Source organism: Physeter macrocephalus, chromosome 14 (assembly GCF_002837175.3).
Source record: "Physeter macrocephalus isolate SW-GA chromosome 14, ASM283717v5, whole genome shotgun sequence".
NCBI lineage: Eukaryota > Metazoa > Chordata > Mammalia > Artiodactyla > Physeteridae > Physeter > Physeter macrocephalus.
Genome location: NC_041227.1, coordinates 67,467,538 through 67,484,021, shown reverse-complemented (window position 1 = coordinate 67,484,021; position 16,484 = coordinate 67,467,538). Strand labels below are relative to the sequence as shown.

General features: G+C 57.3%; 3 protein-coding genes across 5 annotated transcripts; 1 reads left to right on the top strand and 2 right to left on the bottom strand.

Annotated features, from left to right (window-relative positions):
• Nucleotides 1–482: 482 nt before the first annotated feature.
• HIRIP3 (HIRA interacting protein 3) lies at nt 483–3,006 on the bottom strand. Its single transcript, XM_007107352.3, has 7 exons — nt 2,924–3,006; nt 2,726–2,846; nt 2,493–2,607; nt 1,226–2,253; nt 956–1,124; nt 774–872; nt 483–687 (listed from the first exon to the last, which is right to left on the bottom strand). Exons 1-7 carry the CDS (start codon nt 2,986–2,988, stop codon nt 524–526), a joined length of 1,761 nt encoding a protein of 586 aa, XP_007107414.1. The 5' UTR covers nt 2,989–3,006; the 3' UTR covers nt 483–523.
• A 674-nt stretch (nt 3,007–3,680) lies between these two features.
• Nucleotides 3,681–12,368, top strand: INO80E (INO80 complex subunit E). Of its 3 annotated transcripts, none has more exons than XM_007107353.4 (7): nt 3,681–3,806; nt 3,964–4,034; nt 4,248–4,300; nt 7,170–7,248; nt 7,349–7,460; nt 7,839–7,955; nt 11,769–12,368. In XM_007107353.4, exons 1-7 carry the CDS (start codon nt 3,726–3,728, stop codon nt 11,988–11,990), a joined length of 735 nt encoding a protein of 244 aa, XP_007107415.1. In that variant the 5' UTR covers nt 3,681–3,725; the 3' UTR covers nt 11,991–12,368. The 3 variants fall into 3 exon arrangements, with proteins under 3 accessions (XP_007107415.1, XP_028354265.1, XP_054945863.1); XM_028498464.2 differs by lacking the exon at nt 11,769–12,368 and adding an exon at nt 11,108–11,191; XM_055089888.1 differs by lacking the exon at nt 11,769–12,368 and adding an exon at nt 10,566–10,711.
• Nucleotides 12,369–12,688: 320 nt separating this feature from the next.
• On the bottom strand, nt 12,689–16,332 carry DOC2A (double C2 domain alpha). Its single transcript, XM_007107351.3, has 10 exons — nt 16,068–16,332; nt 15,629–15,708; nt 15,336–15,410; nt 15,096–15,205; nt 13,775–13,901; nt 13,634–13,693; nt 13,396–13,559; nt 13,182–13,263; nt 12,996–13,092; nt 12,689–12,907 (listed from the first exon to the last, which is right to left on the bottom strand). Exons 1-10 carry the CDS (start codon nt 16,330–16,332, stop codon nt 12,762–12,764), a joined length of 1,206 nt encoding a protein of 401 aa, XP_007107413.1. The 3' UTR covers nt 12,689–12,761.
• Between the last annotated feature and the right edge of the window lie 152 nt (nt 16,333–16,484).

Below are 16,484 nucleotides of genomic sequence, written 5' to 3'. Positions count from 1 at the left end.
CACTGCAGTGGGCATGGGTTTGATCTCTGGTTGGGGAACGAAGATCCCACATGCCACACAGCGTGGCCTAAGTAAATAAATAAAAGCAGGGTGGTCAAGAGGGGCCCACTGGTCAGGCTGGAGAAAGGAGCCACACTCTTTTTGAATCAAGCCTGGTGGCAGACTGGATGGCAGGGTCAAGAGGCTGGGACTTTCTTTGGAGAATTGGGGAAATTAAAGGGAACCAGATCAGGGGGACAGTGGCTACTCCTCAGCTTCCTGGACCAAAGTACAGGGGGTGAGAGTGGGGGACCAGTTTTGATGAGGTGATTCAAACACTACTTTACTGAGTCTTTAAAAATAAATCCCTGTAAACACTTTAAACTGGGAATGTGAAGCTGAGAAGTAGAATCCCAATAACTTGTGTCCCTGGGAGCTGCGAGTCTCCGAAGAAAGCTGCTTCTGCTCTGCAGGCAGAGTTGGGGGTGGGTATGCTATATATGCTTTCTACAAGTGGAAAGTCCCTCCTGGGGACAGGGGGAGCTCAGTTGCTCTCGCCATCACTGCTGATGATGCCACGCATATGTGACCAGTCTGGGGGTGGGGGGCGGGGCCGCTCTTCCTCTGAGTCCAGGGTCCTGCGGTATAGCTCCCCCGCTGGGGCTGCTTCTCCTGCAGGGTTCCAGGCTGTGCGTCTGCGTGGCCGGCCTAGAGGGGAGGAGAAAGCAGGAGATGAGTTGTCTGAGAAAGTCCATGCCCCATCTGCTCCTGGAGAGTGGAAGGAAGCCCCTCACCTGAACCACTGATGATGTTGGTAATGTCCAAGGAGGCTACCTCAGCTGCCTCTTCCCGCTGCTCCTTCAGGGCCCGACACTTCTCTAAGGAAGGGTTACCTGGGGCAGAAGAAGCTCGTGATCCTCTCCTCCCCAGCAGCCAAGGCCTTCTCCTGCAGCCCCCAGGGCACGCCCGGCCTCACCCTTCATGCCCAGGGCTTCCAGCTCTGCCCGGAGAACACTCAGGCGTTCCTTGTGTGAACGGCAGGAGCCCAGCAGCTTCTTGTAGTTTCGATGAGCCCCACAGGCCCGAATGTAGCGCTTTAGCCTCATCACAGACGGGTGGTCCTCACCAGGGCGACCAGAGCCAGCCTGGTAAGGGAAGATGGCAGCTGAAGGCCAAGCCTTTGGGGCTTGAGTCAGGGTCTCCCTCTTCCTTGATGGTAGCCTCCCACCCCATCTTCAACCCTCACCTTCCTGCCTTTATGTTCTGGACTGCCATCTGTGGAAGAGGAGGAGGAGCTTCGTGTCCTGCCTTTCTTGGAGCTCTTCTTGGAAGAGCGGTTCTTCCTCTCCTTCTTGGGGGTCCCCTCTGCCTCGCTGTCACTCACCTCCTTCTCCGAGTCACTTGCCTCACCGTTGATACTGCCCACGTCGGCTGTCTTTCCAGTAGTTGGTGTCATCTTCCTCCAGCCGTCTTCCCCATCCTCCTCACTGCTTCCACTCTGCCTTTTCCCACCCTTCCACTGGGTCTTGTCTTTGCTCTTCCTCTGCTCCAGGGGCTCTTCATCTTCCCCACTGCTATCCCCACTGCCTGCTGCTGATCTTTCCTTCTGTTCCTCTCTTTCCCCCGGGTATCCCAGCAGTCTTGCTGCCCTGCTTTTCTGCTTACAGCTCCTCTCCTCCGGAGAGGAGGACCTTTGACCTCCACTGCTCTGGGCTGTGAGTTTCCAATCCTCGTCTTCCTCTCTCTTCTTTTCCTTCTTGGCTAGGGTCTCCTCCTCACTCTCCTTTTCACTTTCCTGGTGGCTTTTTTTAGCTCCCTTCTTTCCCTCTGCCTTCTTTCCTGGCCCCTGGGCACATTCCTCACTGTCTTCACTCTCCTCCCTGGCCTCTTTCCTACTGGCTGAGGCCTTGCCTGGTGCCTGCTTGTTCTTTGTCCCAGGCTTCTTCCTAGTCCTGCCCTTGGACTCCTTTTCCTCCTCCTCCTTCTCTTCCTTTTCCTCATCTTCCTCTTCCTCACTGCTTTCTTCTTTCCAGACCTTACTCTTTCTGGCAGAGCCCTCTTCCTCCTCCTCACTGCTCCCCTTCACCTCCTCCTTCTCTAATCCCATCTTTGCAGTCAGGTCCCTCTGCTGTTCCTCCTCATCGCTGCTCTCCTCAATTGCTTTCTTTGAGGCTCGCTTTGGATCCTCATCCTCGGCTGGACTGACTTCTGCTGCCATCCCATTCTTTGCTGGGAGGCCGAAGCAGTCTGGACTGGAGGCTGCAGAGCTGGGCTCTGGAATGTGGAGAGAAGAGAAGGTTGGGACAGGTTCCTCCTGTCCCTTCTCCCTCCACTTGGGATTGGTTGCCTTGAATCCTGCTCTGATGGAGGGAAGGGCAGTAGGAAACAGCTCTCAGTCCACCCTGTTCCTGGTTCCTGACTCACGGGCCACGCGCCCTCACCTAAGGCCTTGGAAAATAACACACGCACAATAAATACCTTTAGCATGAACCAACTATGCAGAAGACACTAACCTGACTCCGAATTGAAACGGAACCTTTTTCTCGCTGGGTCACGGCAGGGGATGGGAGACCTTTTGGCCTTCCTGGCAACGTCGAGCCTCTTTTCCCTGCCACCCGCTTCATCCACCTGTGTGTGCATCAAGAGAGCATCACGTGTACCAAGGTTGTGTTCTGCCCCACCCCTCTCAGGCCCCTCCTCCACGGCCACAACCCCCGCCTGCGGTGGCCCAGGCTCGGGCCCACACCTGCATCTTCAGCAGCTCCTCCTCCACTAGCCGCTTCAGCGCCTGCTTCTCCTCGGGTTCCAGGTGGTCGCGGCCCGCGTGAGCCAAGAACCTCCGCCGCACGATGGAGTGCGTAAGCGTGCTGCGGAAACACGTGTCACGACGGAGTCCCCGCCCCGCCCCTGCCCTTTACAACCCCGCCTCCAACCTCCGGTGCACCTGAGGTCCGGGCGGCCTTGGAAGAAGCTACAGGTGAACTCCTGCATCTCATTCTCCCGAGCCATTTTGCTCCACCTGATATCGGCGGCTCCCGCCTTTTTTCTTCTCGGCCTCCGTCCACGCGTTTGACAGGAGCTTGCGCACGCGCAGTATCGTGGCGCCGTGAGGTGGAGGGCCGTGAGGTGGAGGACCGTGAGTATCCGTCACGGGCCGCTTGGACCCAGAACTTTGCCAGACAAAACTTGCCTTCCACGGGCAGTTGGAGAGTCTCGCGGTTCCTTCCTTTTCTTAGAACGAATCTCTTTTGAAGGAGAATTCTCTTTAGAAACCGATTGGGAGCCGGCTACACCTTTGGATGTAACAATCAACCCGCGACGCTGCCTCCGTTCGTGGTCACGGGCAGCAACTAGGCATCTGTGATTTTGAAAGACAGAAGGAAAAGGGCGTCCTCGCCAGGAGACTAGGAATCCCAGGAGGAATGTCTTCTCGTGGCTTCAAATCGCTAAGCACATTTCGAATCAGTAAGGGTGCCCTCCAGCGTCCGCCATCTTTGTGACATCATCGCGTCGCCGCGGCGCCATTTTTAGCGTATCCCCTGGAAGCAACGTTCCTTTCCGGGTATTCCCCAGGAGGGCAGCCGGTGTGGTTACAATCCCTGGGCGCGGGGCACGCCGGGAGTTGTAGTCCCAGCGGACACAGGCCTGCCGACTCTCCGGAAGTGGAGGTGGGAGAGGCCGGGCTGAGCCGGCTCGGGGTATCCCGGCTCCCGGCCAGTGCTGGGGCGCTTCTCCCGGGGCGGGTCATGAACGGGCCGGCGGACGGCGAAGTGGACTACAAGAAGAAATACCGGAACCTGAAGCGGAAGCTCAAATTCCTCATCTACGTGAGTGCTGGGGTGGTGAGGCGGTGGGGCGTGAGGCCTGGTGCTCGCCGGACTTCAGTTTACCTGTGTGTAAAGAGAGTAGGGTGAGCTGTGGCCGGCGTCCGGGCTTCATTTACGGACGGCCGTTGGCTCAGCTCCCACCTTGCCCGTAATACAGGAACACGAGTGCTTCCAGGAGGAACTGAGGAAGGCGCAGAGGAAATTGCTGAAGGTGTCCCGGGACAAGAGGTGAGACACGTTGAGGGGAGGAGGGAGGCCAGCGGGTGATGTGGCTCCTATGGATCTGCATAAGGACCCCATCCTGGAATGGGCCACAAATGCATGATGCCTGCCTCGGGGCTGTTGTGAGGCTCCAACAGGCCTGCTGGAAGGGATGAGGGCCCAGGAGAACATTGCAGAGATGGGAATAAACACTCTTGTTCTCCCCGCCCCTTCCCTCAGTTTCCTCCTAGACCGACTTCTGCAGTACGAGAACGTGGATGAAGACTCTTCTGGTGAGCACGGTCATGAAAAATTGGTGGAGGACATGCTCCTGGCACTCCAGCAAGCTTCCTGGGCCCTCCCTTTAGGCCGCAGAGGCCAATACAGCCTCCAGTGGTTCTTAAGCCTAGTCGCTTGACCTCCTCACTGTTCTTTCACTCAAGTATGACTGAGTATCTGCTGTATTTCAGGCAGTGAGCTTTGCACAGAGGATACAGTGGTAACCAAGATGTTTATATAAAGCCTCTTGGAATTTGTATTCTCGTTGGGAGTAGTAAGCAAAGAAATAAACTAGAATTTTAGATTTGAGGAAGAAAATCAGGGTTACGTGGTAGTGATTGGAGTAGAACGGGGGTTGATAAACTTTCTCCGTAAAGGGCCAAGTAATAAGTATTTTAGGCTTTGCAGAACGTACAATTTCTGTTGCCCCTATACAGCTCTGCCTTTGTAGTGCAGAAACAGCAATAGGTGAGGTGTAAATAAGTCAGCATGGCTGTATTTCAATAAAACTTTATTTATGAACACTGAAATTTGAATTTCATAAAACTTTCACGTCATGAAATATTTTTCCTTGGAGTTTCTTTTCCCCCAACCATTTGAAAATGTAAAAGCCGTTCTTAGTTTACAGACCATACAAAAGCAGATAGCAGGCAACATCTTAATAAATAATTCAAGAAAGGCTTTTTTCAGGAAGTAATGTTGGAGCTGGGACCTAGATAAGAAGAAGATGTGAAGATGAGTGAGAGATTTTCCACAGAGGGAGTCACAGATGCAGATTCCCTGAGGTAAAAACGTACCAGGTTTTTTGAGGAGAAGGGCTGAAGCACATAAAGCACTGTTCTCAAACTTTTTTTGAGCACCGTTTACAACCAATAATACATTTTACATCGTGACCAACCCCCACGTACTTACTTGCTTAGAAAACAAAATTTACTGAAATAATGTTGAGTCCTATGTGCAGTTTGTTTTGATACTTTTTAGACTGCTTTTTTTTTTTTTCCCATTTAATGCTGGTTGTAAACCAATAAGTTGAATTTGTGACCCACTATTGGGTTGATACCCACAATTTGAAAAGTCCTAAGGTGGGCCTTTGTGGCCCAGTTTTTCTCATAAGCCATGTCACATGCAATCACCTCTCTCCATGGTGTCTAGAGCAAGGGTCAGCAAACAGCCAGCCAGATTGCTTGTTTTTGGTTTATTTATTTATTATTTATTTACTTACTTATTTATGGCTGCTTTGGGTCTTCGTGGCTGCATGCGGGCTTTCTCTAGTTGCGGCGAGTGGGGGCTACTCTTCGTTGCGGTGCGCAGGCTTCTCATTGCGGTGGCTTCTCGTTGCGGAGCACAGGCTCTTGGCGCGCGGGCTTCAGTAGTTGCGGCTCAGGGGCTCTAGAGCGCGGGCTCGGTAGTTGTGGCACACAGGCTTAGATGCTCCGCGGCATGTGGGATCTTCCCGGACCAGGGATCGAACCCATGTCCCCTGCATTGGCCAGCGGATTCTTAACCACTGCCCCACCAGGGAAGTCCCCAGATTGCTTGTTTTTGTAAATAATGTTTTATTAGAACATGCAACACCTAGTCATTTACATATTATAGGAAGACAGTAGATGAGGTCAAAGAAGTAGGTAGGAGCCAACTCATGTACGTCATGGCAAACCATTTGGCTTTCATTCTAGCTTCTCATTGCCTTCGTGTTCCTTCCTGGAGGTCTTTCAGTTAACTTCCTTTTGGAGGGGGACTTCAGGATAGGAGGCATGAGGGAACCCAGCCTGTTTATGATCAGAGTGGGATATAGCTGAGAAACAAGAGCCAGAGGCATAAGCCACCACTTATCTCCTGGAGAAGCCCACAGTGTGGTCAGGGAGACACCCACATATGACACGTCCTAGCAGAGTGAGGAGAGCTGTGACCAGTGAGAGTAGAGAGTTCTGGAAGAGTCAGCCATCAACTGGGCCTGAGGGATTCTGGGAGACTTCTCAGAGAGGTGGCATTTAATCTGCTTCTTAAAGGATCTATCTGAGCAGAGAAATCGGGAATAGCATATTTTACGTGTAAATGGTTACCTGTTAAGTGAATGATGGGCTTTCTAGATAGAGTCACAAATCTGGGGAATGAATTTTGGTTTTGAGAAAATAGGTTGGTGTGATGTGAAGAATACAGTTTGGTTGGGAGACCACAAAGGTGGGTTGGGGTTATATTAAGAAGCACTTCAAATGCTTCCAGGCATTGGGAAGGATGTGACCAGTTTTGCGTTTTAGGTTCTGCAGTTGGGGAGGACAGTGGGTGGCAGGAGAGGTGAGATTGCTTAGCAGGCGATTTTGACATGGTGTTGACCTGACCTCGTGACAGTTGTAATGGGGAGCAGTGGGTGAAGGTAGGAGAGATTTGAGGGGCAAATTACCAGGACCCTGCATATGGGGAGTGGGGCAGAGGTAAGCGCTGGACAGCTTAGAGGCGAATAAGGAGAGAATAGCATAAAATGGTCAGGAGTCGGAGGCCTGGGCTCAAGTCCCAGTCCAACACCTTCCTTTCTGAGCCTCTGTGACTGCATCTGAAAAACAGAGGTGACGTCTTTCCTTTCCTCCTTGGATAGTTCTGAAGACAAGGAGAGGCAGTGAATGTCAAGCACCTGTTCAGAGCCTGGCACGTAGAAAATGCTTGACGACATGTAGAAAATGCTTGACAACACGTTACCGTGGAGGAGTCCAGGCAGGAATTAGGTCGTAAAGGACATTTTAAGCAGCTGGGAAAGCTATGGGCCTCCCCAGAATAGCACCTGTGTGCCCTTCAGATTCCCCAGAACCCTTCCGTAGAGTTGAGATTACGCCCCTCGGGGGTAGACGGGGACTCCCACCCACTACTTACCAGCCCTCCCCCTCACAGACTCAGATGCCACTGCATCTTCAGATAACAGCGAGACAGAGGGGACACCCAAGTTGTCGGACATGCCAGCCCCTAAGAGGTGAGAAGAAGCCATCATTCTTCCCTGGAGGGTGGGGGTGGTTGGAGACGGTACCTGGGCTGCCTCTTGCCTCTGACCCCCTCCCCTGTCCTTTCTCCAGGAAGAGAAGCCCTCCGCTGGGGGGTGCCCCCTCCCCCACCAGCCTCTCCCTGCCTCCTTCAACAGGGTTTCCCCTTCAGGCCTCTGGGGCCCCCTCCCCATACCTGAGCTCGGTGAGTTGGGGTCAAGGGTGGGAAATGGTCAGATGCCTGGGAATAAGGTGGGCATCATTTGGGCAGAGGGTCCAGGCCTCAGGGTGAAGCCAGCCCAGCACCAAGAACATCTGTCTGGGTGTGGCCAGCAAGCGTCCCTCGGAGGGGTGTGAGTCGGGGCTGCCCACTTCTTTCTGGTGTAGGAATGGGGGACAGACGTGACTGAGGAGAGGAGACCCCAGGACACAGTCCTGCTGCTGTCCCCTCCCGTCTGTTCTCAGGAGCCACACTCATCACCATCTCTTGTTTTTCCATTCTTCCTCCTGTTTGCATTTCTTCCTTCTACCCCCACCCCATCCACTCCATTTCCCATCTCCATCCCCTCACTCCCGCCTGCAGCTGGCTTCCCCCACCTACCCCCCATTCCCTTCTGACTACCTGGCCCTGCAGCTGCCCGAGCCCAGCCCCCTGAGGCCCAAGCGGGAGAAACGGCCCCGCCTGCCCCGGAAACTCAAGGTACCCTGTTTGGGGGACGTTAGGGAGGGGCCAGAACGGCAGGACAGCCATCTGAGGGAGGCTCAGGACGGCTGGGGGCCTGTCCGAGAATTTTGAAGGGCTGATTTGGGGCTGCTGCTGGGGACCCAGCCCAGGGTTAGGCGCTGAGGGGCGGGTCCCAGAAGTCCTGGCTCACAGGCTCCCTGTGGGACCAGTCAGGGCAGGTCCAGGCTCGGGGGAGCTCAGAGTGAAGATGGCTGGGGGCCAGGCTCATTTTCACAGGTGTTCTGTATTGCCAGGCAGCCCCCAAGGAGGGGCAGAGTTGTGGGATCTAGAATCAAGTCAAGGTAGCACCACTTAAAAACCACGTGACCGTGACCCTCTAGGTCTCAGATCGTGTGTCTGTAAAGTGAGTGATCAAACCACGTGTAATCAGCAAGTGTTGTGGAGCACCTACGAGGTACCAGGCACCGTTCTAGGTGCCGCAGATACAATAGCGAACAAAACAGAAATCCCTGCTTTCATGGAGCCCGCGTTCTTGAAGGGTAGGCAGGAAACAAGCAAGATAAATAGGTAACAGTGAAGAAAGATAGATTCAGGTAAAGAGCGTGGGAAACACCAGAGTACATGGGGCTGATACTTACAGCGGGGTGGTCAGAGACTTAAAGGAAATGAGCAAAGCCCTCTGGCTCTCTGCAAAGTGTTTCATTCAGGAAGAACCAGCGCAGGGGCCCTGGGGGTGGGTACATCGTGTTTGGCTTCTTCAAGGACCAGGAAGGAGGCCAGTGTGGTCAGAGGAGAGTGAGAGGGAGAGTGACCAGAGAGCAGGTCAGAACCGCACCTGAGGGGCAAGGCTGTGGAGGGCCTCAGAGGCGTTGGGACGATTTGGGCTGGTGCTGTGAGTGAAACGGAGCCGCTGGAGAAGGTGGGGCAGAGGGGGGTCTGATCTGATTGACGTGTTAAGAAAATTGCTTGACACTGCAGTGAATAGGCTGGTGGGCGGGGGCTCAGGATGGAAGTGGGGAGACCAGTGAGGAGGCTCCTGCGGTCAACCAGGCAGCAGGGGGAAGGGTGAAAAGTGGGTGATGGGTCTCTTTCAAAGAATGAGCCCCAGGAAGAGCTATGTGGGCTGTGAGAGAGAGGGGCGTTGAGGGTGACTCCAGGGGTTTTGGCCTGAGCAGCCAAAGAAGTGGCCCGTTTCTGAGTCGGGGAGGACTGTGGGAGGGGCAGGTTCGCGAAGGAAGGTGAGTTTGGCTTTGGATGTCTTGAGATGCTGTCTGGAAATGTCAGCGAGACAACTGGGTAACGTGAGCCTGGGCCGCATGGGGCGGGGGGGCGTATTTTGGAAGTCACGGGCAGGGAGGTGGATGGCGAGGAGAAGAGGTCTCTGCACCCTGAGCCCTGGGAGAGATGAGGACACGGACGGCACAGTGCCCTTCCAGCTCCGAGTCAAAGTGAAATAAGGACCGGGCTGCCAGCTCATAAGTTGGGTGAACTGTAGACTCGAGACTCTGGAGCCAGAAGTGGAACGGGAGCCCTGCTTGTGGTGGTTAGGAGTGTGGGTTCTGGAGTCCTAACCCCAGCTCTGCCACTTCCTCCCGCGTGACCTTGGCCCTTGAGCCTGGAAAATGAGTAGATAATGGGTGATGATACTGCTCAGCTCCTGCTTCACGCTACTTGGCAGGGGTGTTGCTTCCTGGGCCGGGCGGACTGGTGGAGAAGGCACGGGCCAGAGAAACCTGGAGCAGAGCGTGGAGGCGTGGCGTGGTGTGCGCTTGGCAGTTCAGGCTCTGAAGTGCTGGCTCCTGACGCAGAGGCGTGTCAGGCAGGGGCGTGTCAGGGAGCTACGTTCGGGGCAGGCGGTGGAAAAGGGCCCAAACCAATGGCGGTGCATGGGGGAGGGGATAAATCAGGGACGGCCTCAAAGGACAGGTGACATTTGAGCCCAGGGTGAGATTTGGATATTCAGGCTGAGGCAGTTGTGGAAGGAAGGCGGGGACTCGGCAAAAGTGGTGTTTGGGCTGGAGCCGGAGAGGTGAGAGCGAACAGCGTAGGAAAGATAGGGTGGGTCAGGTCATAGAAGGCTGGGTGTCCTGTGAGGAGAGTGGGGGTCCCTGAAGTTTCTGGGTGTGGTGGCGTGAGGAGAGGGGAGGGGACGCTGTGAAGACTGAAGCAGGTCAGTCAGGAGCCTGGGCCTCACCCGTTATAGCTGGGTTTCCTCCACGCACTCGCCATGCGACTTGGGCGCGTCATTTAACTCTCGGAGCCTCCGCTTGCTCCTCTGTCGGTGGGGTCGTTGTGAGGATAAAATGAGTTAAGAGAGAGAAAACACTTAGCCCAGTGCCTTGTCCCTAGTAAGCCACAGATAAGCATTCGCTACCGTGGGTCACGCTGAGGAGGCCATGAAGTCAGTCCAGGCACGGGTAGGACATGGGGCCTCGGGTAGGTAATCAAGAGGTGGTGGCCAGAGGAGGGGGACGGTCATGCCGCCGGCCTTTTCAGTCGTGCGTGCGCGCCTGCTCCCGTGTGTGCACGAGTGCCTGGTACTGGACGCAAGGGTCTGTCACCGTCCTGGCAGACCCCGGGGTCCCCCAGGGTACAAACCCACTCTGGCCCTCCATGCCACCCTAGGAACAGCGGCGGTGAGGGGGCTGCCTTGAGAAGCAGAGCGTAGGCCACAGGGGCCCGAATGTGTTAAGGCAATCAGAAGGGCCACTGTGAAGACCACTGCCATCTCCCCACCCCGGGGCCAGACTGGACACTGCCTGGTGGGGACCTGGCAGGCCTGGGCCTTCAAACCTCCATTTCCAAGCCTCCGTTTCCTCCTCTGGCTGATGACCTCTCCTCCCTTCCAGGTTGGTCAGAATGGTGAGAGATCATTAATGGAAGTCACCTGGCACGTAGTAGGTGCTCAGTTTGTGCCCACAGGCAAAGCAGGAGGCCCACAGAGCTCTGGGAAGGATTCAGAAGGACCTGGCAGGGGTGGGGCTGGAGGGTTGGGCAGGACAGAGGCCACTTCCCAGCCTCAGAGCACAAAGCAGGACCTTTGACCAATAGAAAAGGACAGTCCAGATAGAAGGACTGGCCTATTCTCAGGCACTGCCTGTCCTGAGGGCAACGAGGAGCCGGAGGCCCTCGAGCAGAGGAGTGACACGCTCAGGTTTGTGTTTTAGAGAGCTTACTCTGGCTGCAGTGTGGAGGAGGAGCTGGATCTGGGAGAAGCTGAAGGCAGGGAGTCCAGTTAGGAGGCTGGTCCCGTAGCCCAGGTGAGCTGAGAGGAGGGCCTGGCCTAGGCCGGTGGCTGTGGAGATCCCAAAGAGGGGCCCCTCCCAGATACAAGAGGTAGAAGCCTCACACGGCAGGGGGTGAAGACCTTTGACACCCTCCACTGAACCAGTGAGCCCCTCAGGAGGAGGAGGGAGAGGAGGCCAGTGGTGGCAGGTGGTATTGGAGGTGCCCAGAGGCAGGCAGGCAAGCACTCCAGGCTGTCTCTGGCTGCTATCCCAGGGGCAGCCACAGTGCCTTACTGGCAAGGGCAGGGCCTGGCCTTTCCCTCCTGGTTTCCCGTGAGACTCCCTCCACCGCCACCCTCATCAGCACTTCCATCACCACCCCTCACCCCCACGCACTTGCTGGTGTGAGACTCTGCAGGGCTGAGGTGGGGCAGGCTCCCTGATTCCAGCCGTGGCTGGCCTGGCTGTGTCCACTACCCCTTGAATGAGCCTTTGCCCCCTTCCCCATCCCCTGGAACTGTCTTAAGGGGCAGTGCCAGCCTCCTGGAGGTCCCAGTGCCTCCCTGATAGGCCCTCCCTGTGTTTCTCCCCCCTGCTGCAGATGGCGGTAGGACCCCCTGACTGCCCCGTGGGAGGGCCGCTGACCTTCCCAGGCCGGGGTTCTGGGGCCGGCGTGGGGGCAGCCCTGGCCCCACTGCCCCCGCCCAAGATGCCTCCCCCTACGATCCTGAGCGCCGTCCCTCGGCAGATGTTCAGCGACGCGGGCAGCGGGGATGACGCCCTGGACGGGGATGATGACCTGGTGATCGACATCCCGGAGTGAACCCCTCTGCCCGACCCCCTGCCCAGCGCCCTCTGTGTCAGCACACATGAGCCCCCAGCTTCCGCAGAGACGTTTATTGACGCCCGGTTGCCATGCTGTGGCCACTGACACAATCAGAAAAGGCGTAAACATGCATGAATGTCCCCCGGAAGGTGGGCCCTCTCCAGGGAGGGCAGGAGCCCTGCCTTCACATCCCAGCCCAATCCAGGGGACAGATATTTAAGTGAGTGGCCGGGAGCATCTGCCACCTCTCAGAGAGGCAGAGACCCTGCGGTGGCCCCCCGCTTAAAAGGGCAGCTGTACAGGGCTCGGTGGTGGTGTTTTTTTAACGAAGATTCTGTATTAAAGGAGTGGCTCTTTTTTTGTGTGTCATTTTCATTTTTGGAAACCTCCTCCTCCAAACCCCCCCTAATCCGACCTCCTCCCTGCAGGGGAGGGGGACGGGCAGCCTGGAGAGGCAGGAGAGAGGAGCAGCAGCCCGCTCCTTGGGGCAGGGGCGCTGTGGGATCCCCCCTGCAGGTGTGCTCTGGATGGGTGGTTTGCATATTGGTCTGTTGTAGCGAGTCAGGCAGGAGGAAGTTTGCATATGTGAATAGAGATCTCCACAGTCCCTCACAAGAAGACAGACCCACGGTCACGTAGACTCTCACGAAACAAGACAAGTAGTGCGGGGTGGGGCCTCCACCCCGTGTAAACGTGCAACACACTCGTGCGAAGGCTGCCTACTGGGCCCAGCCCTGAGGGCCCTGTGCTGGGCGGCCGCTGTCCTGCTCAGGCTGAGGGCAGGGCTCCGGCTGCCGGGGGCAACTGGCTGGTCAAGGTGTGCCAGCGCTCCAGGGCTGCGTCCGGCTGCTGCAGACAGTCGCTCCAGTGCTTCCGGGCCTCTCTCCGAGCACCCGGCCCCAGGGCCACGCCACCTGGGAGCAGTAGAGGCAGGCAAGATCAGGGCCGGGCTCACTGCCGGGCTGCCCTCCGCCAGCACCACCCAGCAGGCTCCTCCCTCACCGATGAAGTCGTTGGATTTGCCAATGTCATAGTCCCAGACCGTGACTTCCAGAGTCTTGCTGGCCAGAGTGGAGAGCTCCATCTCGTAGAAGAACTCCTGGGACAGGGCGAGCCACACCTTCCATGAGGCGCTGCCCCCACTCCCAGCCGCAGCCCCGCTCGGTTTCTGGCCTCTGCCCCAACTACCTCATTAAATTCCGGGTTTAGAGTCTTCTTCTTCACACACGTTTTGTGCTTGGATTTCTTATCCACGTCCGGCCTCAGGTACCTGCCGAGGGGGAGGAGGGACAGGGGTGGGGGAGCAGGTCAGTCAGGGACAGGCCAGGCCCAGAAGAGGATGGGGCTGGTGGCAAGTGCCTGGGGAGGGGAGGGTGGGCCTCGGGGCGGGGCCAGGGCTCACGTCTTGACGTAGGGGTCGGAGTAGCCGTTGACGTCCATGGCAGCCAGGTGGGCGCAGCGCACGATGCCCACGAGCAGCCCGCGGCGCCGAGAACTATAGCTGAGGCTCAGCAGGATGCGGCCGCGCTCTTCCAGCAGCCCGGGCCCCTGCCCCACCTGCTCCAGCTGCCGGCAGACACGGGCGTCAGCTGGCACCCTCACCACCTCCCGCCCAGATGCGGTCCCTGTGGGTGGCTCACCTCCTTCAGGTAACAGGAGATGCCCCTCAGCGCCACAGACATGGAAGAGGGTGAAGCCAGCTGAGGGGGCAAAGAGAAAGTTCCGGAAACCTGATCTCCCCAGGGCCCCCTTCCCGTAGTACCCCGCAGCCCGGCACAGACCGGGACCTGGCGCTCAAGGCAGATGTTAAAATGCTTCTTCTGTGAAGGCTTGAGGCGGCGGAGGGGTACACGGATCTCCCCGATGAACTCGTTGTGGCTCAGCTTGTCTTCGTCACAGACGGAGATCCTGGTAGGGAACTGCAGGGTCAAGGCCCCCTGGGGTACCTGAGCCCCACTCCAGTTTGGGAGAAAGCTCCTCCGACTGAACTCTGAACACTCGAGGCTGGTCCCAGCTCTGCCCTAAATACTCTACACCGCACTTGTAAAATGGGCTGTCTCAGGGCCGTGTGGGGAGCACCAGGCCTGGAGCTGGGGGAGGATGCTTTGATTTGCCCTGTTCCTCTACCCCTCCCTTTCCAGCTGCCCAGGCTGTCCCTGGCCCATCAGGACCTGCTCAGCTCCTTGAGGAAGCCCTCACAAATCTTGGGAACGCGACCCCCCCCCCCCCCAACGCACACACACACTGCCTCCATTCAGGGCCTGGGGACAGGATCCAACTGAACATGCACAGGGTGTGCACTGGTGGATGTGGGTCACGGGTCCAGGATGTAAGAGCTAGAAGGGCCTGAAGGAGCCTTGAGCAGTTGGACCAGGAGCGCATACCTCCCCCTAGAGCCCCGGTCCTTTCCTGTGTGGAGCAGGGAGCCAGCCTGGGAGACACTCATGAACCCAGCAATTAAGAGATTATTGCTTTTACTTCCATCCGTCTCTGTCTGCAGCCTGTTTCCCTGCCTTCTGCTGTGACACTCTCGAGCAGCTGTGTCATGCAGAGGTGTTCAATTCCCAGCTCCGCCACCTAGCAACCGCATGACCTTGAGCAAGTCACTTAACCTCCCTAAGCCTCATTCCCATTTCTGTCGCTTGAGACTTCACTCCTTAGAGATGTTAGGGAGACACGGGCAGCAGAACGGGCAGACCTCTGCTGCATAGGTCTGACTTAAGTCAGGGGCTCTGAGAAGGGGTCTCAGTGACCAGGGAAAGATTGCAGGAGAAGGCAGAGCCTCAAATGATGAGTGGGACTTAGGCCGGCAGAGAGAGGAAGCAGGAAGAGACACAACAGGCAAAGGTCAGGAGATAGGAACCCGACCAGTCGCAAGAGGTGGCCCTCTGTTGGGGGAGCAGGAGGAGCTACCTGGAGGGCAGGAATCCAGGGTAACATTTTGGCCTGCTCCCGAAGGGGGTAGGGAGCCACTGATGGTTCTAGAGCATCTGAGGGCTTAATGGGAGGTGGGTCGACCAACCAAAGAAGGTTCCAATGACAGCTGTCCCCAAGGAGGCGCTGAGCTGGACTCGTTGGTAACCGGGAGGACGGACCCCTCACCTGAGCACCTTGTGGGTGATGTCATCATCTGTGATTCCGCTGTATGTCAGGTCCTCGTTCCACACAGGATTCAGCGTGTTCCTCTGAGTCTTAGTTTTTAGCTTATTGGCCTTAGGTGTGGGGACGAAGGGTTCACAGTACATGTCCCCCAGACCCACAGAGGCTGGAGGCAGATGAAGATTGGGGGCAGACCCACAAGCTGGGTCAGGCTGGGGGGCGAGGGGAGGGGGAGGCCGTTACCTTGCAGGCTCCAGGCAGCAGGTGCAGCTTGACGTAGGGGTCGGCCAGGCCATTGAAATCCATGGGCTTGAGGCCCTGGGGAGGAGGGGAGGGAAGAGGGCTGTGAGCTTCCAGCCTGCCCACCCTCCCCCCCTCTCTCTGCAGTGTGGACCCTTGGGGGCTGGAGAGCCAAGATGGGTGCTGGGAGAGGAGCAGGAGTCAGGCCTGGGGAAGGGAAGGGAGGATGGAAACGCACCCCTCTCCGGGTAGGAGGCAAACAGGACCAGGGCTCTCGGGAGGCAGGGAGTACCCACCTTGGCCCTGAGGATACTACAGTGCAGAGTGCAGGAAGCCTGGTCGTAGAGAAGGTCAAACTCCAGCGTGCCCAGGGCGGCTGGAGAAGAGGGAAGAGGTAACCTGAGTCCGTGAGTAAAGACAGGTGTGTGTGAGAGACAGGTGGGCAGGCCTGCTACGTGTGCCAGCTGTGAAGGTTTGTACGTGTCTGTGCCTGTCAGCCTGCGAGTGTGTGCACGTCTGGGTCCCTGGCTGGGCTGCAACTGGTGCTCTGTGGGTGGCTGAGTGTCTCGGCAGAAATATTGAATATTGAGCCTAGCTGAAGCTGTAATCTCCACTCTGACTGCAGCTGTGGTGGCAGTGCCCGCCGCCTCCCCACCCCCAGCAGGGCCCCATCCCCTTCCCACAAGCCTGGAGGCCCCCATTAGCACCCTGGGCCCTTCAAGCCCGCAGACTCACTGGTATCATCTGAGTCATAGCTGTCCACCTCAGCTCCATCCTCGGGTGTGGTGGCCCCAAGGAGGGCCGCAGGGGGTGCCAGGGCCAGGGGGCCCAGATGAGCAGGGGCCTCTCCGAAGCCCCCGCCACCCCCTTCAGGTCCCGGTCCCCGGCGGGGGAAGTAGTCAGAGATCTGGCGGATGGGCCTGATGGGCCCCGGGCACACGTTGATGGCCATGTGCTCCTGGATGTTGATGGTCATGCGGTCGCCCCTGCGGCCCCTCATGCAGCACCCCTGGCTGGGGGAGGGAGGTTCGAGAGAGCTTGAGCCCGGGGCTGACTTCTCAAACCTACCCGTCTGCTGGCTGAGGGCCAGGCGGCACCCGCCGGGGTCTGTGGGCCCTCACTGGCCTCCCTTCCTAGGTGCTGAGGGAGAGG

Coding starts and splice junctions, on each gene's coding strand:
- HIRIP3 (XM_007107352.3), bottom strand. CDS start 2,988: ATGGCTCGGGAGAATGAGATGCAGGAGTTCACCTGTAGCTTCTTCCAA. Junction 2,608..2,725: donor AGGAGCTGCTGAAGATGCAG/GTGTGGGCCCGA, acceptor ATGCACACACAG/GTGGATGAAGCGGGTGGCAG. Junction 1,125..1,225: donor CAGAACATAAAGGCAGGAAG/GTGAGGGTTGAA, acceptor TTCCCTTACCAG/GCTGGCTCTGGTCGCCCTGG.
- INO80E (XM_007107353.4), top strand. CDS start 3,726: ATGAACGGGCCGGCGGACGGCGAAGTGGACTACAAGAAGAAATACCGG. Junction 7,461..7,838: donor CCTCCCCATACCTGAGCTCG/GTGAGTTGGGGT, acceptor TCCCGCCTGCAG/CTGGCTTCCCCCACCTACCC. Junction 7,956..11,768: donor GCCTGCCCCGGAAACTCAAG/GTACCCTGTTTG, acceptor CCCCTGCTGCAG/ATGGCGGTAGGACCCCCTGA.
- DOC2A (XM_007107351.3), bottom strand. CDS start 16,332: ATGAGGGGCCGCAGGGGCGACCGCATGACCATCAACATCCAGGAGCAC. Junction 13,902..15,095: donor ATCACCCACAAGGTGCTCAG/GTGAGGGGTCCG, acceptor GTTCCCTACCAG/GATCTCCGTCTGTGACGAAG. Junction 13,694..13,774: donor GCCTTGAGCGCCAGGTCCCG/GTCTGTGCCGGG, acceptor TTGCCCCCTCAG/CTGGCTTCACCCTCTTCCAT.